Source organism: Coturnix japonica, chromosome 10 (assembly GCF_054131305.1).
Source record: "Coturnix japonica strain WE chromosome 10, WE-NBRP24, whole genome shotgun sequence".
Lineage (NCBI taxonomy): Eukaryota > Metazoa > Chordata > Aves > Galliformes > Phasianidae > Coturnix > Coturnix japonica.
The window spans coordinates 7,198,760-7,226,525 of NC_140672.1; the positions used below are offsets into that span (position 1 = coordinate 7,198,760).

At 43.0% G+C, this 27,766-nt stretch overlaps 1 protein-coding gene across 1 annotated transcript; it reads right to left on the reverse strand.

Moving 5' to 3' along the window:
* Positions 1–242: 242 nt before the first annotated feature.
* Positions 243–27,704, reverse strand: LOC146759208 (myosin-binding protein C, slow-type-like). Its single transcript, XM_085510319.1, has 2 exons — positions 27,407–27,704; positions 243–2,318 (listed from the first exon to the last, which is right to left on the reverse strand). The coding sequence occupies exons 1-2, from the start codon at positions 27,702–27,704 to the stop codon at positions 2,104–2,106; spliced, it is 513 nt and encodes a 170-aa protein (XP_085366445.1). The 3' UTR covers positions 243–2,103.
* Between the last annotated feature and the right edge of the window lie 62 nt (positions 27,705–27,766).

Sequence of the window (27,766 nt, forward strand, 5' to 3'; positions counted from 1 at the left end):
CCTGTTCACAGGACTACAGACTTCTATGGAATAGCCATGTTCTTCTTTCTTTTTTTCTTCCTATTATAAATTTTGCAAACAGATCACTTAACCCAGAGCAGAACAAAACCACGTGTAATTAGCTGTGAAGTAAGTGACACCATTCAATTCATGAGAATTTTGTTTTCTGCTTGCTCAGAAGCACAGCACTCAGCACAGGATATGATCTGCAGTAAGAAAGGAACACATCTGACACATTGGAGTCCTACTGGGATTTGGCAGTTTATTTCCATGAGCTGATTGTCAACAGTGGGGGAATTAATGACCACGTTATAAGCAGTGTGCATCTGCACACAAGCACTTATGTTTGGCATGTATAGTGTCACACGCGCAATGAAATTAATTACAGAATTATGTGCAATTATGGTTATAAGTGTAACACATTAAGCAGTCTCTTGCCAACTATTTAATGTATGTACTCTCAGTAAACTAATTTCTTTCAAGGATTCACAACTCTTTTCAAACATATACTTCAATTTAAGCAGTTCCTGGAGTTAAAGTGGTTGACTTGTGATTTATACTCTGCTGATGGGGACATTTTTTTTTATTTTCATGTCCTTTTAAACTGCTTATTGTAAAGATTTCTTCCCATTGCAGTGTCACTTCTTGTGCCACTGTGCCACTTCTTCTTACTCTGTTCCCTCATTTTTTAACTGACTTTCCCTTTGTATTGTCCTGTCATTATACGTACCCAGAACAAACAAGGTATGGAACAGTGTCTGTGGCCTAGTATTGTTCCTGTGAGTGCTCAGATAAGAAGTGCAGAAGGCAAGCAGCACCCTCACCCAGCATCCCCATGTCTTATCAGTAAGATGAACAGTTACCTAGTTCAAACATACAGCCAAATTTTAAAAAGAATTTAGGTACAAAATTATACATGGCTGCTTAATACTGTTAGGATTTATGGGATGTCACTGGTTGTGCTACATCATCCAGCACAACTCTATCACACACAGCCGTCTGCCATTGGTTTGTGTCTTACTGTATTGTGGTTAGGATGGAGTAATTAAGGTGAATGGACCCAGGGTTCCAACACCCCCCAGGGGCAGCCCCAGGTCCTGCAAGAGCAGCTCCGGCCCTGCTGCAGCCCTCACCATGCCACTCACGTCACACTCTCAAAGAGCAGCTGCAATTCCAAGGAGGGTTATTTCATTTGGCACAGAATCTTTTTTAAATGGGTCGCTTCCCAGACTTACGCTGAACAGCAACGAACAAAATTAACTTGTAGAATTGTGTGTAGAATTATCATGACAAGTGTTCTAGCTGTATCAGCCAGCAACTACATCCCTAAGATGCAATCGTTATTTCATTTTTGTAAGCCCCTTCCCCATTTTCAGATGTCACAGAATGACAGAATTGTAGGGGTTGGAAGGGACCTGCAGAGCTCATCGAATCCAGCTCCCCTGCAAAGCAGGCACTCTACAGCAGGCTGTACAGGTAGGCATCCAGATGGGTCTTGAATATCTCCAGAGAATGAGACTCCACAACTCCCCTGGGCAGCCTGTTCCAGTGCTCCATCACCCTCACTGTGAAGAAGTTCCTTTGTATATTGGTGTGGAACTTCCTATGCTCCTGTTTGTGGCCATTTCCCCTTGTCCTGTCCACACAGACAAATGAAAAGATGGTGGCCATGTGCCTTTATCTCCCACACTTAAATGCTTATAAACATTAATCAGATCCCCTCTGAGTCTTCTTTTCTCAAGGCTGCACAGACCCATGTCACCCATTTCCTCATAGGAGAGATGTTCCAGGCCCTTTATCATGTTTGTGGCCCTCAGCTGGACTCTTTCCAGACGATCCCTGTCTGTTTTGTACTGGCAGCCCAGAACTGGATACAGTACTCAAGAACCGGATACAGTACCATATACGTATTTTTTACTTCCATAACTCAACACAACCTTCTGTTTGGGAGACAAACAGCAACCTGTTTGTGATACACACCTGCAGTGTGTATCGGTGCTTTTGACTGAGTGAAAATTCTTACATTCAAAATATGATTGCCAAGAATATAAAAGGGATCTTAGGCAGCTTCTCTTCCCAGAGTTTCATCACTGGCTGCTGAGCTCATAGACAGAGCTGTGTTTGACGGGGGCAGTGCCTGAGCACTTCACACAAAGTGGCCAAGGAGCAGTGCTGCATTTCTGCATGGCTGCATTTCTGCATGGCTGCATTTCTGCATGGCTGCATGGCTGCCTTCAGTGCTGCAGGAGCTGTCAGTGCTGGTTGTCTCCTGGCAGTTGGAGCCATTTGGGCTCCCCAGGAGTAATTTTGCAGAAAGCCTAAGAAAAGAGAAAAAGCAGTGTGTTTTTACAGACAGCCTTCTAGGGAGAACAAAGCACTTCCCTTGATTTCTGCACATAATTTAGGGATAACTTAATTAGTTTCACTGAAGTCATGCTAATTTACCTTAGGTAAAAATGATTCTCTTTCTCCTTTTGTGGAAAGGCAACAGTGTAAATTTCCTGATGTTAATTAAAACAGAAGCAGACTATACCTTCATGTATTCAGTGCAAAATAAGCAAGACTAGAACACAGCCCAAACTCCAGATTACAATCACTGGCATGGTCACTGTTTGGCACAGGCATCCGCAGCAGCTGGGATTTCTGCAGCTGGCTGATAGAACAGCATAAAGAGGAACGTGTTACAGAGGTGCTTGAGAACTGCGTGGGTTTCTTTCCATGAAAATATCAGAGATTTGGGAAAGCTTTTTTGAGGGGCAGGTGCTACAGAGAGCCACTGTGCCAGGACCGTGGGGAGCTGCGTGGTGGGGTCACCATAGGACATAGAAGGTTCCAAGTTGGAAGGGACCCACAGGGATCACACAGCACCACCCAGACCTGGTGTCAGAGTGGTGTCCCAACACTCCCTGAGCTCCGGCAGCTCGGGGCTGTGCCTGCTGCCCTGGAAGCTGTGCCATGCCCACCGCCCTCTGGGGCACAGCCTTTCCCTCACCCCCACCTGCCCTCCCCTGACACAGCTCCATGTGTTCCCTCAGACCCTGTGGCTGTCAGAGAGCAGAGCTCAGTGCTACCCCTCCACTCCCTGTGAGGAGCTGTAGGGTGCCACGAGGAGCTGTAGGGATGCCATGGGGAGCTTTAGGCTGCCATGGAGCTGCATTCTGACATGAGGAGCTGCTATGAGGGAGTCATAGGGCTGCCTTGAGGGATAACTAAACACAAAGACTACTAATACATTTCTGTTATTGTTTCATCTGAGGACCTCTATAAAACAGTGTAAGAGATTATTCTTTCACACCATTGTCTCAAAGTTTGCTGAGGACACAGATCGACAAGTCCTGGTCAAGGGTTGAGAAATCCTTTGTCTAAATCATAGAATCATAGAATTACCCAGGTTGGAAAAGATCTTGAAGATCAAGTCCAACAGCAGCCTAACAATAGCACCCTAACACTAACAACCCTTTGCTAAATCATATCCCTGAGCACCACATCCAAATGGCTCTTAAACACATCCAGGGATGGCGATTCAACCACCTCCCTGGGGAGCCTATTCCAGTATTTAACAACCTTTCTGTAAAGAAATGTTTCCTAATATCCAACCTAGGGACACATATGGACAAGTCCAGGCAAATCACAGTCAGAGTTGATGAAATATTTTGTCTGAAGATTTGCAGTCCAAGGGCAACGATAGAGAAAGAGATAAGCCACAGCTTAGTGGCTGGGAAGCAGTCTTTTCTCAAGGGAGATGCCATCTCGGGGGTTCTGCACATGGCTCTTACCCAAGTACCCAGGAATGCCACATTGGCAGAAGAGGGATAAAAAAGGGACCAATAAACATGACATCAGGTGCTTCACAACATGATTCCTGCATGCTGATAGACTCTCCTGGGCCTGCTACCTGAAACTTGCCCCTTCCTCTTGGGCCTGCTCTGTCTCTACCTGCTTGCTGCCTAAGGCCGGCCACTCTGCTGCTGCTCTTCCCTGCACTTTTGCCTTGGGGCATTGCAATGGCATGCAACAGAACACTGCTAGGTCTTGGTGGTGACTATCCCTGCTTTATGCAATTTTTGCTTCTTTCCTATATTTCCTATTGCCCACTTTCCCTTCCCCATCACCCTAATTCATAATAGTTGCCAGTCCTCCCCTTCCCCATCTCCCTGATTAAGATTTGTAATAAGCTGGTTGGACCACCATTTGAACTCTTTGTTTCTTAATCTCATGTCAGGTATACATATATCAAAGAACCTCCTCTCCTTCCTATGAATTGGAGCAAGACAAACAGCTGTAATAAATAATGGTTTTCCTTATCAACATGTGTGGGATCGCAACCTTCCTTCCTTGCAATTACCCTAGAATAACGATTTTCTGCTAACTCCAAGTGGGCCTCAGCGTGAGTTCCTCAGATCTGAACTTTACTTGAGGATAATCAGGGTTGTTTAATTTCTGAGCAGCAGCTTCACTGGGGTAATTGATTTGTTCTTGAAATCGTGGTTTCAGGGAAATGCTCTTTGTAATTTCCTCAGCTGATATTTCATGTTGTGTAAAATTGCAGCTGTCACACTGCTTTGTATCACAATATGGTTTTCAATGGAAACATATCACCAGCTACAAGTGATTGTTGAAGGAAGTTTAAAAAAGGCACAGAGAAAAAGAACCCTGGAACTGTGTATTCTTTGAAAAGCTATAGAAAAATTCATGGCAAAATACACTGAAGTCTATGGACAGCAACTGTACTAATCGCAGTTCATGGAAGTAATATTTTTTTGATGAATAATGTATGCAGAATGAAACTTATTCAGTACAGTTCATCCTTTAAACAATGCCTGCAAAGATATGACAAGCAGCTGGAGAGATCTTTGTGGTGTGTGTTAGCCATGAACACAAACTACCAGTAAGCTATTAGGGAAAGTGCAAATCGTCCTTTACCTTACAAAATCTGTGTATTACAGAAACACACAAAAGGCTTAACTGGAGCTCTGCTAGCCAAGCGATGGTACATATTTTCAACATCTATGCCCTTGTGCATTTTCAAAAACCTCCTAATTTGTAGCACTTAGAGACCAAGGCATGATGGGCAATGGGTGGAGTGAAGCAATGCTGCGTGAATGAGTATTGGCAGCTGGGTGAGAGGTGTAGAATGGGTATTTTATTCCTCTATCCAGTTGCCCTCTGGGATGCCAGGCCCTTGGCAGATGGACATGGAAGGACATAGAAGAGACAGAGGGCACAGCTGAAGTGAGGTACATTTTGAGCAGGCACAAGATGACGCTATTGGCGAGAGGATGGCCAGGCACTCTGCTGGAGACCAAGGAAGCTGTGGGTTCTCCATCCCCAGTCAGAGTCGGAGCTGGACTGGCCCAGGTCTGCAGTGGAAGCAAACCTCCAGGCTGGCCACATCCGAGCAGAGGACTGGAATTGCATTCTTCCAAAATTTGTCTAACATTTTTTTTGTGTGTGATTTGCTGTTCTTAAATATACATATATATTACACATGTTATATAAACATTTAATTATTGTGTATTTCTATACTTAGAATATATCATAGAATCACAGAACAGTTGTCTGGAGGGACCTTTCAAGATCATGTAATTCCAGCCCCTCCAGAATTGATTGCCATGTGCATACTAAATATGTATACATCAGCTATGTAGTTGCTCGTTTCTCAAAGGACACCATGAGTATTGAACTGAAAATCTATCTGTAAAATGGAAGTATGATTGAAAACCACACCAAGATATTTTGAATCCAGTGATGTTTCTTATAATAGAACTAAAAGAAATCAGGCTTGCATGTCACCCACAATCTAACAAAATGTGTTTCTATCACATAATCTCTAATTCTAGGGTTTGACCAGTTTCATTTTATTATTTCAGCTTCTGCTTTTAGCTGTAATGTTTTAAAACTTCCATTGGAGATCTCTTGGTTTGCTTCATTTCATCTCATTCTATTCCTCAGTTTTAGACAGTGACTATAGCAAAGAATGTTTCTGATTTTCCTGAAAGTCGTCATTTACTCACAGTGATTTCTGACAAATGCTCTGTTGTACAGTTTCCTTTTTATGATAATTGCATGGAATGTGCATATCACCATTATTTCCTTTAAGCCATTTGGATGAAGATTTGCTTGTACATAGACAAAAGCTGTATACCTTGGCTTTCTGAGTTTTGGTTGCATTTATCTTGCTTTATTTTTCCATTTAAGGATTACTCCATGTTTAACCAGCATGGAAATAGCACAGAATTTGGAGGTTTATTAATATCTATAATACAGAGCATTTGTGTCTGTCTCATGCATTGAATAAGATGATAGAAATGGGAAAAGATAAATGACAGGATTTTACAACTGATGTAGCAGCTGTTTTTGTGATGGAAAGCAAAGCCATTTCAGTCACTCTTTAATATGATTGGGCGTAGCAAGGTTATGCACTTGAGGAAGAACTGACAGAGGGAGCACTCTTAATAAGGGACAACTGAATTGTTGTGTACGAAAGAAGTGTGAAGCAGAAAGAGAGCAGTGAGACTGAGCCAGAGGAAAGCCTGGAGCCTGAACCTGTTGAGCGTTAAATCCCCTTCCCAGGAATGTGACTCATTTGTAGCAATCCATGTTCCAAATCAAACCATCAGCAGACACATCTGCCTTAATCAGGGAGTATCTTTTCCAGACATTTTCTGCACTAATGGGACACATTTTCTGTTCATATTTTGATGGACAGAACAGTGCAAAAAACAGTCATCCTAAGTGAATATTTATTGTTGTATCTGCCATTATTAAATGCCAAGCAGACATTATTTTACTGCTAGATTTTTAAAAAGATTCAGAAACACTCTGCAGATTAATGCAATTCAAATATAGGTATTTCAAATGCATAGTGATATTCACAGTAATCAGTATAAAAAAAAAATCAAATCAAGTCAAATCAAATCAAATCAAGCATTACTCCTCCGTTTTCACATACTGAGTTTCCTGGTAAGGCTTACAGCGTCAGGATACGATGAAATTCTTTAAAAGACCAAAATGAACAGCCACTTGTTTAATTGCTGTAGACTTTTATGCCAGGTTAGACCTATATTTGTTTCATCATATGGGAACAGTCCCATTCTATCCCAGACAGCCATTTTATTGTGAACATTGCTCTGCACTGCGAGACCACACCTATGCCAGAGGTACTTGTTTTCTTCCTACACATTAACTAACTTTGGTTGTTGAGCAGCATTGACACCAGAGGCTGTTGGGCTCCTTACCACAAAACCATTCCTCAAGAGAGGCTGAAATACAGTCTTACCCATCACTCTATGATACAGTGCACAGAGGGAGAGAACAAAGAGGGAGACAAAAAACTGAAAAAGAGAGCAAGAAAGAATATCCTCCATGTGATCTTCTGCTTTGTGTTGATTAATAGCATTGCTTGTTCTGCATGACAGTTACTCCCAGTGTGAACTGATAGATCATCCAGGGATCTTACCCAAGCCAGTTACCCATTAACTCGTAAACAAAGTATAAATATTAATTAATAATTCTTGGTTTTACAAAGTAAAGGACCCATTAAAATCAGGCAGCATGGAGATTTCATTTAGAAACACCTGCTGTCTCTCTGACTAGGCTCCCATAGGCAAGGTTCAGTGTGACGGCAGTGTCTTTTGAGGGTCGTTGGATGCCTGGGAAGCAGCAGCAGCACTTCTGTACCAAAGTGTTTCCCTTCCCCTATGCATATTTTAAATGAGGTGAACGTGCCCTGTCACTCACCAGCTCCATCAGCTCCTTATCTTAGCAGCTAATCTTGCTGCAGGTAGTAAAAAAAATTACTGCAAGCTATTAAGTTTCTACTAAAATGTCAAATTCTGTGGAGTCTTGAAAAGAAAATGAGTGTATAGTCCCATTCCAGCTAGACAGATTGAGTTTGGTGTCCACTATGAACTAAAATATTTACTCTCCAGATTGGCTAATTCCTTGAGCATTAAATGCCCCAAGAAAGGGAGCAAACATACTATTAATAACTCTAATGGCTAAAAAGCATATTATTTTCAAGTGATTTGTTAATCAGCATGAGTTCTGCCTACAGCTATTGCAATCAGTCATCTTTCTCCAGTAGTAGCTAGTGTCTTAATAAGGAACAACAAGGGATTTGGAGGAGCTAAAATTGTTCAGGCTCGAAGGACGATAACAGAAATTATTAACCAACTTGGATAAAAGCCACCACACAAGATGGGAATACTATTGGAAGGGCAGATTGTAAAGCCTCATTGGAAACAGATAGAGCCAAAGAATGAGTTTGTGAGAACGTCTGTTCCGAAGCTGCTTCCCTCTGATGAAATTCTCATCCATAGTTTAAAATGGGAAGAGGAATTTTCTTGCATAAGACATCAGTCACTCATGGCTGTGGCTGCAGGAGGGACCTTGGATTTCTGGTTGAGCCTGGGGTGATGAAGCTGAGCCTGGAGTCCCCTGCAGTGCCCTCAGAGCTGCCCGCCAGACCTTGGTTGAGTTCTCAGCTAAGCAAACAAAATGATGATAATTTGTTCCTTAAAAAAAGAAGAAGAAAAGAAAAAGAAAAGGAAAAAAAGGAAAAGAAAAAAAAAAGGAAAAGAAAAAAAAAGGAAAAAGAAAAAGAAAAAGAAAAAGAAAAAGAAGAAGAGAAAGAAAAAGAAAAAGAAAAAGAAAAAGAAAAAGAAAAAGAAAAAGAAAAAGAAAAAGAAAAAGAAAAAGAAAAAGAAAAAGAAAAAGAAAAAGAAAAAGAAAAAGAAAAAGAAAAGGAAAAAGAAAAGGAAAAAGAAAAGGAAAAAGAAAAGGAAAAAGAAAAAGAAAAAGAAGAAGAGAAAGAAAAAGAAAAAGAAAAAGAAAAAGAAAAAGAAAAAGAAAAAGAAAAAGAAAAAGAAAAAGAAAAAGAAAAAAGGAAAAAAAGAAAAAAGGAAAAAAAGAAAAAGAAAAAAAAGGAAAAGAAAAAAAAGAAAAGGAAAAGAAAAAGAAAAAGGGGGGGAAAAAAAGGAAAAAATAAAGAAGGTTCTTTGCTGTTTATGCTTCTTTTTGTCCTTCAAAGCAAAAAATAAAAATAAAAATAAATAAAAAATTTGGGCTTGGCCCCAAAACTCCAGCATCCAGGAAGGGTTGTTATGACAGATGTGGTGAGCACCAGAATATCTGTGGGCAGGGGAAGTGAAACCATTGGAAGAAATTGCCCAGAAGTTGTCTAATTAAACAATTTGTGAAAACACTGTTGTCGTTGCCTCAGACAGCCTGGTTTGTGTGAGTAATTCAACGTTGTGTGAAGGCTGGATGAATGAATCTAATCTGTTTGAAGCCTCTGGCTTTATTGGTAACATTTTATAAATAAAATAGCAATACAGAGGGCTGTAGAATCCCAGTGCTCAGGTGGGATGCACATGATGAGATGCAGGTAGTGGACTGTAGAACACCTTCTGGGCAGGCACCCAGCACCCAAAGCACAGGGCTGAAGGACACAGCCCAGAACCAACGAGGCCACTTTGCAAAGCACAGATGGGCTTTCTAGGATGTATTTTTTTCTCCTGCACTTTTTAATTACTTCTTAAATCTGGGATCTTTTTAAAGCAAGTCAGGAACATTGAATTACCATTTTAGGTTTTTTGTTTGTTTGTTTGTTTGTTCATTTGTTTGTTTAGAATTATTAAACTGTTTTTATTACATTTTCAGACTTTCTATGGAATAATAAAAATTAAAAAGCTTAGATTGAGAAACAACTCTACAACATTTATTAGATGACTGGCATCTATGAACATAAGATTTCTTCATGAAATTTTGTTAATGAACCCACAACAAGCAGGGGAGCATTTTGGTGCCCTGATGTACACAGGTGGTTTCCCAGCAGGTGGCCAGCACTGGCATTCCTGCAGTAATTGATTAGCTCAGGTGTACAAGTACAGCACTGATTGATTACCTATTAAATAACACTCCATTGCATTTCTTTCAATTATACAACACAGGATAGCTGTTGCCAGCCAAGAATTCCATGATATCAGACATATTGATGACTTATAATTGTTTATTTGCATTTGGAGCTGAGGACTTGGAGCAAACCTCTGTGAATGGCCACGAGGAGCACGTCTGTATCACACAGACAGTGTGCTGGGCTGGAGGACGAGGGCTTGGATGGGTCACTGGGCTTTGTGACAAAGTACTGTGAACAAAGGGGACAGTCCTCCTGAGCAGGGCTGAGCACAGGATCCTGCCCTGGGCTCCAGGTGGAGACACAGCAGCTCAGGACAGGCTCTAAGGAGGTGGTTCCAGTTGGGGAGGCCCTGCACTGCACACCCACCTGTTGATTTAATGCAGCTGAAAGCTGGCACTGCGCCTTGCATTGCTCGTGCAGTTTTAAACACACACAACTCCCAGATACTGGAATTTTACAAGGCCACATGCACATGTAAAGCAATCCTCTTGCTATTCTGAGGCAAAGGGAAGCTCTGTTCTAAAAATCTAACAGCTCTTTATGGCCATGTCTCTCATCTGATTGCTTTGCATCATTTCTGTGATCTCACTTCAGGATGCATTTTGGTTGGCTGTTTGTGAGAGCTTTTGTTAGTGGTGCTATTCTGGGACTGCATCCAACTTGCTCCTCATCAAGACCTCTGAGAGAAGTTTCCACATGAACCAAAGCCCTTAGAAGTCAGAAGTTTGAAGAGGAGATGCTGCAGCCAGTGAGCAGTGGGACATCCAGGGTCAGAACTATCATTACAGGTACAACAACAACTCCACTGCTGTTCCTACGGCCTAGACATGGCTGGGGGGGGGGGGAGAGAAGGGTGGGGAAAGGGGGATCACACATGCCCCATTCTAGCAGCCCCACTATCTGTACCAGGTTGGCAGAGGCTTGAATCCCCTGAGCAGTGCTGGGTCTGCTAGCCTCTGACACACTCCTATCCAGGGCTGACCTCCAGAACAATTCGGCATGAACAGGGGCACCCAGAGCATCAGCAACATAACGAGAGGAGGGGTTGTTCTACACATGCTTCTTTTTCTGAAGAAATCTTTTCGCCATCATCTCCCAGTGTGCTTTTTTTTTCCCCGCAAAGCTGTGATCAAAGTCTTCAAACATATGGCTCCATGGCAAGGCAAGGATTTCCACAAGCTCCTGGACTCATCCTACCGCTCCAGACATCAGCTTCTTGGGCAGTCATACACATGGCTGGGATCCTTTGGGCTGTTTCTAAAGAAGGTTGCAGCACTACATTACAGAGCCGAACCACTGCCTTAGGAAAACTATTCAGCAGAAGCAGCTAACTAGTGATAGGATGAGAAGTAATGGCTTCAAAGGTGTGCCAGAGGAAGATTTAACAGCCCTACAAAGTCCATCCTCCTGAAGATAAGAACAGGGGAGAGACCTGAAGAACATTCAGAGCCATACCAGGACTGCATGGTGCAGTGCAGCACAGTCAGGGTGCTCAGCATGGCCACAGTCATTGGGCAATTCCCAGCCCCAGCACCAAGGACTCAGGCTGTGCTGGTGCTACAGAGTCATGAGAGAAGCACTGCAACAGTGGGAGCTCTGCACAGGGGCTGCGCTGAGGGGTGGGCTGTAGGAATGCAGGAGTCATGCAGCCTCAACATGTGTTGGTAGCCATGGCAGGGGGGGAATTGATTCTGCCAGAAGCATCATAGCAGGGTACAGCTCAGGTATGAGGAGACAACAAGGTGTGTGCTGCAGAAGACTGCAAGAGTAAGAATTCATGAGTAGCCATAGTTATACATCTTGCTGAACAGATTCATTTCCCAATTTTAAAATGGCATTTGTTTTGTCATGTTTCTCATCACCATTAGTGCATAATGGGACACTGTGCATCAGTTTAAATGAATTCATAATGAGTGCTGTAGCAAGTCTATTGAATAGGAGATAAATAGGTGATTATTCTGACTCTGCTCTGATGAATGGGATTACTTATGGAGTTATGTGCCACTTCCACAACCTCTTATGGAGAGAGATACCATAAATCAGAGCAGACTGGGTGACCCATTAGATGTCATAGCCAAAAAAGAGGAGGACTGACTACAAGAAGTAAACCAGAAAGGACTGACAATGCTAGATGCCAGCTAGCACAGATCAAAGAAGACTGATGAAATGTGAAGACATAATGTGGAGACTTGGGTGACCAGGACCCTCTTAAGGGAGTAATGTAAGGATGCAATGAGAAAAGGAAAGAAATGAAGGACTTGAGACTGGTACAAGGCAAGCTTTAGGAGAGTCATGGGCACATTCACAGGAAGGTGCATCCTTCCAGCATTTCCCTCTGGGCTTGAGGGAAATGAAATTAATGGTGGGGAAAGGAAGGGAAAGAGCAGGGAGATGCCGTAATATGTATGTTCACTTTTACACAAAGGTAGAAGAAATGAATTAGTGAGAATTTAGCAATGATATCTAGAAAGTTAGAAGGTAAATGATGTGAAGTGGCCACAGATGTATGATTATTTCCTGAGGACATCAGCTGAATGGATGATGGATATTGTTGCCCAACATTTAAAGAGGGGATGCAGGCTGTAAGAAACACAGAAATGGCTGTGCTTTGGACAGATGATCAGGAACAAGGGAGAATGGACCTGAGGTCCTGGAATCAGAGATGAGAACAGATATCTTGGGTGGAAGGAACACAACAGACAAGGTATAACATCCAGGACACAGTCTGACCTGCTAGCATTAAGAGAAAATGGCATGAGTAGGAGGAGGTGCTGGGCATAAAGTGTGTGATTTGTACCATACAGGATAATAGTTCTGAGAAAAGCACTTCACAGGGAGCATGTCACATTGCAAGGCATCACAGGAGACAGGTAAAGCTGTCATTCAACTACTTACAAAGGCTGACAAAGATAAAGAAAAATTTTCCAAAGTACCCTCTGAAAGCAAACTAAAACTCAATTTCAGACAGCTTAACGATATTTCATCACGTTTTTGTGGACACTGAAGCATGATCAGAACTAAAATTCAACTTGGTTAAGAAGTGAGAAGAGAGATGGGAGTTCCTAGGAACAGCCCGGCTGATTCATCTGCACTTTGATGCTGGAAGGAGAGCTGATACTAATGTGCAATGAGTAGTTTTGGGACAGTCTCTGAAGATACAGAAAGATCGGCTGAACTTTGGTGGCAAGGACATGCCCCAGGGAACCACCATGTGCCAAGGGAGAGGGGACTCAGATCAGGGGATGAGGTCACTTCCCACTTGGAGAGATTTGTTTCACATTTGAAATATTGTAATAAAAACTCTGAAGTTTTTGCTGTGCTGTAAGAGAGATCCTTCTCATATTGGCAATTGTGACATTGTGGGAAACTTCTAGAACAGACTGGGAGCAGGTGGTCTAAATGGCAGTGCGGGCTGGCCACAGGATATGTAGCATAGTCTCTGGTGCAAAAAGTAGCAGTGACTTTAGTTTGGCAAATAGCATGGGTGGCATGGAAAGCCTGAAACCACAGAAAAATGCTGAATCATTAATAGTAACTATGAATGACTGGAATGAGTGTATATAAGGGAGAACTCATACATATATTTTAAGAAAACATAAGCATTACTGTACAGGCCTTACTAACAATGAAGTTTGGTTGTATAATGCTGAAATTTTATGTTTGACTAAGAGATTCCCACAGGAATGAAAGTAGAGAAGGGTTACGGCTGCAGTCAGTGACTGTCTGGACTTAATGAGCCAGAAGATATGAACAGAAGAGCTTCTGCGTCAACACGATGAGCCACTGGTCAGACTCAGTATGGATCACATTTGAGTCCCAAAGGCACTGAGCAGTGTACATTCCTCCGGTGTCACAGGCTGGGCAAACTGCTCAGATGTTTTCCTTCTGGATGAATGTCAGTTTTCCAGCTGCAGGGTATATCCCATACTCAGAGAGTCGGCCTGGTATTGTCCCCCATAGCACTTCTGACCAGAGCTTCTGTCCTTCCCAAACACTGCTCTAAATACATGTCTGGCTCCTGACCCACAGAGCAAGTGGATCGCAGTCAGACTGCAGTGATATGCCCCCACCTGGAGATGAGCAGGATCTCATGGTCACAGCAGGAAATACCCCAGCCTGCCAGCACCCTGACAGGCAGAAAAGATGTTCAGGCAGAGACAGACAGTCAATGAAGTAGTCCCTCAGAGACTGAATACATGTCCCAGGTGTAAGGGATACTACAAGAGGACCATGAGAGATTGCTTGACAAGTTGGCAGTGCGGTGCTGCCTGAGATGGAGCTCACATCTCCTTACTGAAGGAGAGACAGATACGGTTAAAAAGAGTTGGAAGATGCACATTGCACTGTGTCCTAGGGTCCTAGCAGCAAAGACTGCCCTTATTTCTGTTGTCAAATACACATGCTCCCCCAAGGGCAGCTGGTATCTTACATATGCCAAGCACTCAAAAATGCCGCTCTGTCACCGTGTCATGGTCTGGTCTCATAGAGAAGTTTATTAGACTGCCTCTCTATTCTTCAAAGAATAACTCTGTATCATTTACAGAAGGCTTAGGAATGCCATGTGTAATGTGTGCTTTAAGTATTTGTTTGTTCTTACTTGAGCGTGGCTTTTGATGTAGGTCTACCCATTACATAAAAGCCAGTAAGCTAGAAAAGGATGAAAGAAAATGAAATGGTCTGTATCATATCATTCTGTATAGTATTTGTGTATACTGAATATTTCATTTATTCTGTAATCTGCAGATAGTTTGAAATTGAAAAGCCAGGCTATTGCAATGGCAGCCCTTTTGTTCTTGGAATGAGTTTGGCTTACTCAAGCAAAGCAAGTGAGCACCTGATTAAAGGCAATATCTATCTTTAAGGAAAAAGGCTGTCATTCTGTTGAGCTATTGAGCAACTCCCAAATTTATTTAGCACTGTACATGACAGGAGCATGAATGGACTTCTTCCTGTGAGATGCAGTCACATCCATGGCAAAGTCAAGTCCCCACTGTCCTGTCACTGGAGGGGAGCCCAGGAGCAGTGGGGGCTCTGGGGCATGTGCAGACACAGCACTTGGGATGTGAGCACACAGAGCAATGCCCAGAGTCCATGGGGTAGGAGAACCATACTTAGGACACAGGTTCAGGGAAAACCCGAAGTGATGTGCCAGAAGAAATACCACATGGGTAGATGAGTGGGATGTGCAGCCTCAGAGTAGTAATCCTCAGGGCTGGAAATGAGAGGATCTGGATAGGAAATGTCCCATCCCTGGAGACAGCCCTGGGAAAACTGATCTAGCTGTGGATTTCCTCATTCACTGCAGGGGGGGGTTGAACTAGATGGCCTTCAGAAATCCTTTCCAACTCTAAGGATTCTATGATTCCAAAAAGGAGAACCAAGTCACAGAAAACAACCCAGTGCATGGGATACTGGCTGAGCAGGACCATAGGCAACCCAGTGCCCTCAAAGTCTATGGTGGTAAGAAACTCTTTACTCACTGCAGTATTCCTGGAAATCTGGTGTTGTTCCTAAAATGCAAAGAATGGCTGAGATTTCCTGGAATGAGAGAAGAGAGTGAATGTCTGGAGAACAAGTGGTGCTTCCCTCCTCCCATATATATACATATGTAAATAGCTTGTGACCCTGAGAAAGGCAATTCACAAGGAAAAGTGAAGAAGATACATAAAACCCTTTTAATCTTAGCAGGAAAAGATGCATTATGGAGAATGAACAAAAGTGTTCTTTCCATAGCAAGAGCTTCTATTTTATTTACTTACTTCGGTTTAAACAATAACTTGTTGCTTTCTTATTTTGAGACAAGATGTAGAATTCAGAACTATGATGATCAGAAACGTGGTTAATATTCAGCACAAAAGTGCAGAAGGCTGATTTTTTTCACTGAGAGAACTTCACACACCCCAGCACTTCACTGGAGGCTGCTAACCCTGCAGACAGTCCCACAGCCAGAGTAGCACCGCCCCTCATCTGCTGGGAGGGGCACTTCAAGTTCTGAATGCTGAGGTACAAGTAACCAAAGAGCACAAGGAAGAGGAACAATCCCCACCTTCTGGAATTCGCACCCAGCAGGGGGCCAAGGCACTCTAGGACTCCTCTCTCCACTCATTGCTTCCTTGGCAGCTGGAGAAGAGAAGGAGAGTCACAAGGAGCCACGTGAAAGCACTGCAGCATCTCTCCAGACTGCATTCATCAAATCCCACAAGCTGAACCTAGCTCTCTTCTATAGCGTGAACTGTGTGCTCAAGAGCAATGCTCTATGCAGGCAGGATGCAGAGGCAGGTAGTCAAGTAGAAAAAGATGGACTGTACAGGATTAGCACAAAAGACACCAAGCTGAGTGGTACGGTTGACATGGAGGAAGGAAGGGATGCCATTTGGAGGGACCTTGACAGACTTGAAAGGTGGGCCCAGGTGAACCTAATGAGGTTCAACACAGCAAATTGCAACGTTTTGCACTAGGGCCAGAAGAACCCCAGGCACCTGTACAGGCTGGGAGGAGTGGTCCTTGAGAGCAGCTCGGCAGAGAAGGACCTGGGGGTCCTGATGGACAAGAGACTCAACATGAGCCAGCAGTGCGCTCTGGCAGCTTGGAAAGCAAATGGTATCCTGGGCTCCATCAGGAGAAGGGTGGTCAGCAGGGATAGGGAGGTGATCGTCCCTCTCTACTCTGCTCTTGTGAGGCCCCATCTGGAGTACTGTGTCCAGGTGTGGAGCCCTCAGTACAAAAAAGACATGGAGATTTTGGAAAGGGTCCAGAGGAGGGCCACAAAGATGATCAGGGGGCTGGAGCACCTCCCCTATGAGGACAGGCTGAGGGAGTTGGGTTTGTTCAGCCTGGAGAAGAGAAGGCTGCGGGGTGACCTCATTGCAGCCTTTCAATACCTGAAGGGAACCTGTAACCAGGAGGGGAGTAAACTCTTTGAAAGGACCACTAATAGCAGGACAAGGGAAAATGGTTTTAAGTTGAAAAAGAGGGAAGATTCAGGTTGGATGTTAGGGGGAAGTTCTTTACTAGGAGAGTGGTGAGGTCCTGGAACAGGCTGCCCAGGGAGGTTGTTGATGCCCCGTCCCTGGAGGTGTTCAAGGCCAGCTTGGACGGGGTCCTGGGCAACCTGATCTAGTAAATGTGGAAGTTTGGTGGCCCTGCCAGGCAGGGGGGTTGGAGCTTCATGAACCTTGAGGTCCCTTCCAACCCGGGTCATTCCGTGATTCTGTGAAAAGAGACTGAGTTGGGGTATCTGAGATCCTCATGAGAACCAGCAGTCAGATCTGGCACACCCAGACCAGTCTGGTTACAAGAGAGGGGAAGAGGCCAGAGAAGTCCCATTTTTAATCTCACAGGTTTTATAGGATTTTAGGCAATATCCATGAGATTTTATTGAGCAGAAAGAATTTTTACATTTCTGATTGCAACAGTTTCTGAGATCATTCTGCTCAAATCTCATCAGACCTCTGTATTCAGAAGTTCATCTGCTTGCAGAAAGTGATCAGACTTCAGCAAAGTGAGAGTACAAATGGGAGGAAACAAACATGTCAGCTAATGGACAATGGAGCCAGGAGTCTTAGCAGTAATCAAAGAAAAGCACTGTGAGCAGTGCAGGAAAGTGACATACCCCTCTCAATATTATAGATCAGCTTTTACTGAACTCAGCAGAGCTGTCTCAAGCTTTAACTCCAATGATATCTGCAGAGCTATCACTACTTTCAGTGTACCTTTCAGTGAAGGTGAAATAACATCCACAAAGAAAGTGTAACTCCAAAGCGAAAGGCTGAGCAGACACTTCATACAGAAGCACAGCTCCTGGCCCATGCACTACTCACTGCTTGGTCCCACTGGGTGCAGGACTCACCTGCAGGCCAGACCTAACACATCTGGCAAGCACGGTTCATCAGACTGCTAATGGAAAGCAAAGCTGCCCATTACATGCTCTCTGATGTTCTGCAGATACAGAAAAATGAACATATAAAATAAGATCACTATCAACTAATTTCCCATTGGTGTTTTTTGTTTTTTTTGTTTGTTTGTTTTTGTTTGTTTGTTTGTTTTTTAAATAGAGAAAACTCTCTGGAGAAGGGAGAAAGAATGTTTAAATATTGATTTAATACAGAGAATGGTCTGATGGTAATACATTTTCAGAAACACTCTTAATGGAAGGCTCCATCACAGTCATACACTGCTTCTAACAAACACTTGGGCAGAGTGTTTCTCTCAATCCTGAGGTATAAGCACACAGAACAAAGCAGAAATTTTTCTCTAACTCCATAGTTATACTATGTTCCATGGGCTGCATCTGGCCTGTGGATTGTTGTTCCTGATCTATATGTTATTTTACCTCACTTTATATTATCTTGCTCCTGTTTCTTTAAGATATTCCATATTTTAAAATGTCATGTTTGTGTCCTTTAGATTTGGCATAAGAAGCAGCTGGAACTGGGCTATCTCCTCTAGCTGAAGTAGGGCTCATTTAACACAACATATTTCACTTCTTCCCATATGCTGCACACCCACAGCATTACACAGCTATTTTTCCTCCAAGAGAAAGCACACCCAACTCACAGCCTCCACACCTGTTTTAGCTCCTGTATCCAGACTAATCAAAAGAGGCTCCACAGAAGATAAGAGAGCAGTCAGACATCCTCTGTTTACTGATTTACACATCACACAGCCTAGCCTTGTGAAAGCAATGTTGAAGAAATGTAATCGGTTTATTTGCACTGTGACAGCCGCGTAGACCACAGAAAGGAATGTGACAAATGAAGCCATCAGCTGTGCTGTGCAGGGAGTGAATACATTACACTTCCAATTACCAAAGTAGATAATACATTCCTTAAATAGGCTGGCACTGAAGCCCAGAGCCATTGTCATGGCACCACTGAGCATCCCTAGCAAGGCACTGGGTGAGAGCACTTCCCCTGAGGACAGGCCCCAGATGAGGCAGGAGGTGATGGCCAATCTGGGCTCATGAGGTGCTATCAGGGATGGGGCTGACACCACACATAGGGGTGGCAGGAGAACAGGGGCTACACAGTGCATATCACTGCTGGAGCAGTTGGGGTTGCTGTAGGGAGAAGTCCTGGATCCAATGATCCTGACATCAGAGATACTCTTGTGGCATTTAAACTGATAGGACCCATATACAAAACGATTCAGGCAGCTTTTGCTCATTAAGGGATACAGTGTGGTACACAGCAGCCCTGAAAAATCTCTGCTTCCGTCTAGCAAACACTAAGGGCCTCTGAGCCACTAATCTGACTGTAAAGTTAAGAAGTTACAACATAGTGCCACTTAACCTTGCTGTGAGGAGACTGCATGCCTTCATGCATCTCAGCAGCTATGCTCCTTGGTGCTCTGTCAGTGAACCCCATGGCTATGCAGTGCAATGGGCACTATGTGCTTGGGGCTGCATGGACACTGCACCCACCCGTCTGAAGTAAGAACCCTGACCTCCTAGTAGCCACCCCATGCCCCCATCTCTCCAGCTCCTGAATTCTTCTTCACACTGCACTGTGTTCCTCCAGCTGGGACCCACAGCTCAGAAACTGGACAAGAAATGTCAGAGCCATGTGGATTAAAAGGCACCTCAGGAAATTCCCTCGCTTTGTACAGGCCAGCAAAAGTTCTGCTGCCACCGAAGTTGTCATTGGCTGTGGGGGGTGGAGGAGGGGGGAAGGCTGGGCAGTGTTTCTAGAGGCACACAGCCCACACTTGTGCTGCTCACAGCAAAGAGGACCTTAGAGAGACTGAAGCTGTGCAGCCTCTTAGCTTCTCGTTTCATAACCCATTAACTTTACACTGTCCAGACTGCCTGCTCCAGATGAAAGGTCTCTGATTATCTTTCCAGGTAAATTAATGCCTGACATATTTTGTTATTAGGCTTTGAAAGGCCTAATAAATAAATTTACTAGACAATTTCTTCATTCAGTATTGCAGTTTAAACCAACAGACAACAGCAGAGAAATGGTTCATTGAAGCTAACTGCCAAATAGCTGGTATCATGATGCAAATCAACCCTGAACAGTGCCCAGCAACACTTCTGGTCCACCTCACAGCACACAAATACAACTCCTGCACACTGCCTTCTTTGTGCACAGGCTGCTGCAGTCTCCATTCAGCTGAGCAAAGGCTCAGAGTTTCTGTCCTCCCCCTTTCAGTACAGTTATCCCTCACTGGGGGCACAGAGCACGTACAGTCCAGTGGTCCAGTGGAGAGGCCACAGCCCCCAGAAGTGTGAGGAAGGGACTGGGCTGCACCACAGCAGAGCTGGGTGCTGTGCTGGGAATCATCTTTTCTAAGCTGATATTGCAAATGGACCACTGAGATGATCCCTCATACATCAAAGCCTGAATTCCCATTAGCTGTTGAAAACTATTTAAAAATTACTCTCAAAATACTTCTCCTTAGTTCAAAAGTAGACAAGGCAGATATTAGAGATGTCAGAGAAGACACTTCTTTATTCCCAGTGGAAATGTTATTTGTACCTTTTAAACACCAGAGCTATTACAATAAACAATTCCATGCAAATAGGAGATATTTATGAGCAAAGAGGCACTCATGGGAATGAAATTATGAACACAGGTTCTTATTCTTAAAATAGTCCCTATTTTATGCAGATTAAAATTCTCCCTTGAACTATTCCCGTCCCTGTTCCCACCCCAGCACAGGTCAGGAGGAGTCAGCCCCAGGCCATGCCACCCAGCCCCTGCCTGGCACAGCTGGGCTCCTACCGGCCGGATCACCAGCTGCTCCAGGCTGCAACCAAACCTGCTGCCTCTGGTGTGCCTGTCATGCTTATCACTGGTTAACAGGCCAAGAGAAGCTGCTGAACCAATGTTCTTGGCCTGTCTCACAGCAATCTCATGCAAGTCTCAAGTAGTAGTAGCCATAAATGATTAATTTTCAGCAACATGAGACAGGACTCCATCTGCATTGCTCTATACCATGGCTGTTACTATATTCTGTTCTACAAGATTTAGTATTAGCCTCATGCATCTGTGAGAAAGATTAAACAAACAAACAAAAAAATAAAAATAATTAAAATATCAACCAACACAAATGACCATGTCTAACTGAGAAGCAATGATTTTGAAGGAAATGAGTTTTAAGATACCACTGAAAGTTGCTAACAAATCTGAACCCTTACAAATACATCATCAAAATGCATCAGGAAGAGATACTTCTACTCAACAATTCCATTTGATTGTTTTGAATTTGGTTCTAGGAAGGCTGTTTTTTTGTTGTTGTTGTTGTTTGTTTTTTTGAGGGAGAAACAGAAAGAGAGAGGAATACTTAAACAAAATATCTTGATAATCCATGAGCTTATGTTTGGAAGAAAAAAAGGGTACTTTGAAAGAGTGACCTTACAGCAAATTTGCCAGTAACAGTGGTATTTCACAGGCAACCAGCACTGCACTTGCCCTCAGCTCTGCCCTGGGCAACAACTGGCACAAGCAGGTCAGGACCTGGGCAGCAGACATCCACACTGCCATCAGGCTCCCACCTGAGGGTAGCCTTCCATCCCTCCAAGATGGTTTTTACTTGGGCACCTGCATCTTCACTGTAGAACATGTGCTCAGCTTTGAAGTCTATGGAAGGGGGTGACTTTTTCTGCAACATAGCCATAGCCTAAAAATGAGCATAATATAATAACCACATGAACTTTGTTCTTTAATACCTTTGGTGTTCTCAAAAATCATGCTATTCACAAATAAAAGCACAGTTGACAACATCAAATTACCAAAAGGGAATGAGCTCTGAACTTAAACAGAAGCTGGGGGACACAAATACATCTTGATACCTAAGGACATTTTGTACAGACAGAACAGCTAGATCCCTGGGACGGGGACATGAAATTAAATGACTTTATGTAGTCAACTACAACTCTGTATTCACAGACAGGGAACAACTGGACATTGCATTTCACCATGCTGGAGTGGACAAGCTGTTCTCCCACACCGTATACTCAGACCTTTCTACTACCACAGTGTTGCTAATCATTCTCTTCCCTGCTTGCCTTGCTGCCCCAGCACCTTGCTGTCTTGGAGATGTGTAAGAAACATTCCTTGGAGACAGTAACTACAAGACAGACAGAGCTCTCCAGTTAAACCTTCAACTTGACAGCTTTTCCCACTGGAAAGATCATTTTGTAGGTCCTTTCCAAGCTTGTGATTCTATAAGTCTATGAAAGGGCACAGTGGGAATAGCACAGTATCTCCTGGGCTCAAAGGACCCTTTTAACTCCCAGAGCCCCTGCAAAAGGCTTGGGAGTGTCTGTCACACTGCATCCTTATGGTTGTTCTCCCACAGCAAAGAGGTGGCTTGGTTGATGATAGCACTGTTGGATTAAAGCTCACTGGCCTTTGGTCACTTACACTGCACCTGGTACTGAGCTGGTGTTCAGACAGGCCACCCACAGTCCCCATTTCTGCCAAGTGGTTTTCCCCATTTATCTGAGCTTGAACTCCTGTATCCATAAAACAGGATTAAAACAGACCTATGCTGTTGTGCACAGAAATCCATAAAGAAACAATGCTGGTTATTGGAAAGACACAAATGCTCTCAAGTATGTGTGCAAAACAGTAGTAAATATTTTAATAAGGTATTAATGGTTGACTTAAAAGGCACTATGCTAATCTACAAAGAGCAAGACCGATGTGTCTACTTTCAACACAGGATTCTACACTCCTAATGGTCCTGTAATTTTCAGCTAAAGCCTGTTTCTGGAGGATTATCAATTGTCTCTCATAGGCATTACTTATAGAAAATTCTCAGGAACACTGTGCATATTTTAGCAGAGCCAGAATTATACAGAGAACATGCCTTATTTTCGTATCTATAGGAATAACTGGCTTCTGTGTCATTGTGTGCATAGGTTTTAAATTGTGGATCATCACATCAGTATCCTCCATGAACCTTAAATGCTTGTAAACATTCTACTTAGTAATGAATCTACATTTAATATAAATGTTTTTTTTCCTGAAGTTTATTCTAGGAAGAAAAGAACAGAAATTCTCATAATAAAAAATAAATTGTAGGTAAATCATATTCTTAAACTTCATATACTATTATATTTCATAACTTAAATTCTACAAATCTTGTATTAATTAAGCAAATTTTAAGAAAATGAGATCAAAGCAGAGAGTACACAAAGCCAAGCATTTGTAGTTATAGCCTATGAAAGTCTAACAGTTCTCTCCTTATTTCCTTAAGGTAGTAAAGAGAACCATAAAACCACTGGTTGGAAGGGCTACCAGCCTGTTCAGTTGCTCACACTATGTTATGAACTCTCAGAAAGGCCTGATAAGGCATTGCCCAGGCAGACGATCTGCCCAGAACCAGACGATCTATATTAAAATACACGGCCTAACGCCATTGGCACCGTCTGGGAACCCCGGCTCTCTCCCAGCGGTGAACCGAGCCCAGCCCTGAGCCCGGCACAGAGCGACGGAATTTTCTTCTCCTTTGCAAGAAGCTCCGGAGCTGCTGCGCTCCACGAGTGCCATCTGCTGGCACTGCTGCGCATTGCCCGGGCGGCCCCGGCTCGGCTCAAGGGCAAATTGTTGTGAACTCCCTCGGATAGACAGCTATGTTAGCTGGATAATCACAGCTGCGATGCCACCAAGAGGCATTTTGCCATCCGGCTGTAATTCTGTTATTCAAAAGGTAACTGTCAAATCACTGAAATCACATCCAGTTTAATTTAAACCAACTCTCTACTGCCCCCACCCTTTGTCTGCAGAAGAAATCAATTGCTAGAGGAAACCTAGAAAAGTATCTCATCGCTTTAGTTATGCCAAGAAACTAAAACCTGTTTTGGTAGTCTCTGTTTCACAGACTTCCAAGAGTATTGTGGAATATTACTGCCTTGGAATGGAAAGATTTACAACCAGAAAGCCTACGAGTTATTACAAAAACAACACATTAGTTAGAGGATTTACTGTTGCAATTAGGCTCTCAGATGTGCGGCATTCGGGCAAAACAAACAAACAAACCAAAACAGAAGGAAGTGCAATTGCCATACATACAGACAGCCAGAACAACAAGAATACGTTTTCTTTAACAGAAGAAGAATTGCTGTAGAAGGTAAGTAAAATAGTGAAAGAGAATGGCTACGCTCATGTCAGTAGATTTGAACAAATTATACTGGATATGGCTCAATAAATTTGTTAGCGCATTTCTGTATGGAACATCTGAAAAAAGGTGTATCCAAATCCAGAATTATCTTTAAAATGCTAGCTAGCAAACAGCAAAACTATTGCATTTATCTTACTGAAAACACAGATGCAGCACAAGTCAGCATTACACTGTACACAATCAGGAGGTGCTACATTTGATTTTCAGCTTTCCCCTGGAAATGAACCCACAGATTTGCAGAGAATGACACACTCATAACATCAGGCACTATCCCAATCACCTCATCCAAGTATAACTCAAAACAAGGCCTGACTTGATGTCCTCCAAGTTCATATAGAAACGCACTGCTTCAGTAGTATATTCATAGACTGTAGTCCATGATCCCCCACCCCCCTTCCACACATAAAAGACAGAATACCTTCTAAGATTAATGTAACCAATTAATTGCTGATAGGAACCTCCTCCTTTACCCAGCTGCCTCTGAGAGCATCTGTATTTGAAACACCATGCCAGAACAACTTCATCTCACTTTATAGTGAACCTGTTCTGAGGAACAGATGGTACATAGAGGATGTGCTGCACTGCACCCACAAAAATCCACTGCCTGCAAGCACAGCAGATTAATGGCCTTTCACAAATTATTAGTACATCCCCATTTTTCAGGTGTCAGATAGATGTTGCCTGAAATGTTATTGCTAGTACTCTAGAAATCCAACATCTACTCTATTTTCTTTCTTGTTATTTCTGGCAAAATATGTAATTTATGTCTTCCAAGCCATCTAAACTGCAATGTATTGACAGCCAGACAAACAAATGTGCTGGAAAGCAGATGCAAACAGACACATTCTTAATATATCTATAGTTAGGAAGAAAGAGGTCAAGTAAAGCCAACTGTTGCACAAGATACACTTTGGATTTAGTTCAGAGAAAGCTATGAGGAAGTTTTAATGTCACTTTCTTCATTAACTGTAATCTGGTCCACCTGAGGAGAAATGTGGAAGTCAACAAAAGCTAAGGTAAGAGCTTGCTCCTTCAGTCTTCCTGGCTCTGAATGAAAAGAAGAAGAACATACCAAGAAATCTTGCAGAGGAAAAAATAATCAGCTGGGATTTCAGTGAGAATTCCCAAGTGTACCTCAAGTTCAGGTTTCTGGGCATTACTTACACTGAACCCTGTGCAGTCAGATGTACAGTTGGAATAAGGCAAGAATAGTTATGTATGGTTAGAATAATACAAGAACAGTAATGTACAGTTGGAATAACACAAGAACAGTTGTAAATAAATAATCAGATGTTATCTATGGGAAAAACTCATCAACACTGAGGCCTTCAGACAAGATGGAAAAGGTTGAGTCTTGCCACAAAGGAGCGATCTCCAGAAAGAGATGCTGCCTTAGTGGTCAGCCCTTAAATGAAATCTAGGAGAGATCTCTGTCCTTTTCCTCAAAGGCAATACCAGCTGATCAATAACTGTTCCACACTTTGGACAGCCAGAGCTAATGATATTGTATATAGCTACATAGTATCAACCTTCTATTTCTATCCAGTTATAATCTTATGCGCACTTATTAAAATTAAATTGAATGCAATCACTTACAACTCCTGACCTGAATTATCTCTGCTTCACGTCAGACCTCTTCAGCACAGCACTAGGGATTAACTAGCATTGTAGAAGCACAGTATGGGCAAGGAGTCCAGGACATTGAGAGTGTAGCCTCCCTGACTGCTTGGTGTCCCACTACAGTGCTGTGACCTTCCTGACAGCATGAAGAAATTCTGGAACAAGAGAATAGCTTCACTGCATTAGTAATAGTCATTACACTCCTTTTTCCTCATATATTTTCCTCCTAGCCTTTAGAAATCTACAGGAATATTTTCAGAGCATCAAGCCTAAATTCATACTTGCAAAATCCATCCACATTTCTCCTGTAATTACAGCACAAAGAGCAGTGCTGACAACCTGAAGTCTTTTGAGGCTCCTGTCCCATTGATCTGGACACTAAACAGGGGAAAGCTACTGTGGACGTTAGTGGATTCACAGCTGTATACCCAAATTTTCCTGTGCTCAAACTCATTTCTTTGTTTGGGAAGCTGAAAAGGAATTGAAGAGCATCAGTTAAATATTTCATGTTGTGCTGGAATGTATAATTCATGATCAAATCCTTGAGAAAGAAACAGATAAGATGGAGCTGCAAAAGCTTTAAATGAAGTATTTTCTTTTTGTAGTAAACTGACTGCTGAAAAAGTGCTTTTCTTCTTTTCTATTGGTATTATAATGAGAATTAAAAACGTGATAGAAGTAAGAAATGCACTAAATGGATTTGAACAGTTATTCACTTATACATTTTGTTGATTGATGCAATTAATGTTTTATACATGCTTTTCCAAAGGTACCCTGTTGTACCGAGTTCCTCCACATATCACTACCTCCCATAGGAATGGGATGCATTGGCCTCAACGTTTAAACAACCCCATGTGTTGTTCTTTTATTGTAGTAAGCTCGAGGAGTCACAGGGGCTATTTAGCAGTGCTTTTGGAACACAGCTTTTGGAACTGGTTCACTCCGTTAAAGCTGATGTGGTGGTTTCCAAAATCTGAACTTTCCTCCCCTTCTCCAGCTGGACACCCCTATCTCCCTCAGCCTCTCCTGATAGCAGAGTTGCTCTAACTTCTGTATCTTCTTGGTGGCCCTGCAGTGGACTCTGCAGCAGCTCTGTGTCTCTCTTGTACTGGGGAGTAGAAGACATAAGCAGACTACTTCAGATACGGCCTCACCAGTGTGGAGTAGAGGGGAAGGAGCTCTTCCCTCCTGCTTGCTTGAGCACAGAACTTAACAAAAACACTGGGATATGAACATTTCTTGTTTTCTGGTTGTTGGGCTTTTGGGGTCTGTTGTTGTTTATTTGGCTGGTTGGCTTGGAAAGTTCAATACCATTATACATGCGCTGGTAGGATCTCATCTGATAAACTGCATATAGTTTTGATTACACATATTCAATATAGACTAATTCAGATTGCCATCTTTTCTTGGCTCACTAACAACCAAGATCATAGAACCATAGAATGATCACAGAATCATAGAGTGGCCTGAGTAGGAAAGGACCTCAAAGAGTATCTAGTTTTAAACCCCCTGTCAAGGGGCCACCAACCACCAGACCAGGCTGCCCAGATCCACATCACACTGGAGAATCATTCAGTTTCCAGATTATTTTAAGGAAAAGAGTTTAATCCATCGTATTTTCTGAAAACTAAGAATTGATCCTGCTCAAGGAAACAGAAGAGAAAAACATCACCCACAGGCTGCAGATATTTACCTCGACTTCTCTACATGCCATCCCCAGTGTGCTTTTCAACTCACCTTGCACAGTGACCCTGGCTTTTGTTATGGAGTCCTCTGTCTCACAGGGGTACTCCCCACTGTCCTTGGCAGTAGAGTCATGGATGATCAGAATGGCCCCAGTTCCCTCCTGCTGCAAGTCGTACTTCTGGCTTTTACTGATTGCTTTGCCATCCTTGTACCACCTGATGTTCAAATCCGGTTTTGACAGCTCACAGCTCAGGCTGATGTCCTGCCCTGCTGCTGCTGTCTTATCCTCCAGCTGTTTTGAAACCTCAGTAGGTTTTCCTGGAAGAAAACATTGCTTTTTGAGTAACATACACTTAGGGTAGGATGCCTCTCTCAAAATACATGCATCTACATGCTGGAGATAAGTTAGAG

Coding starts and splice junctions, on each gene's coding strand:
- LOC146759208 (XM_085510319.1), bottom strand. CDS start 27,704: ATGTTACTCAAAAAGCAATGTTTTCTTCCAGGAAAACCTACTGAGGTT. Junction 2,319..27,406: donor AGCCAGGGTCACTGTGCAAG/GTGAGTTGAAAA, acceptor CTCTTTTCTTAG/GCTTTCTGCAAAATTACTCC.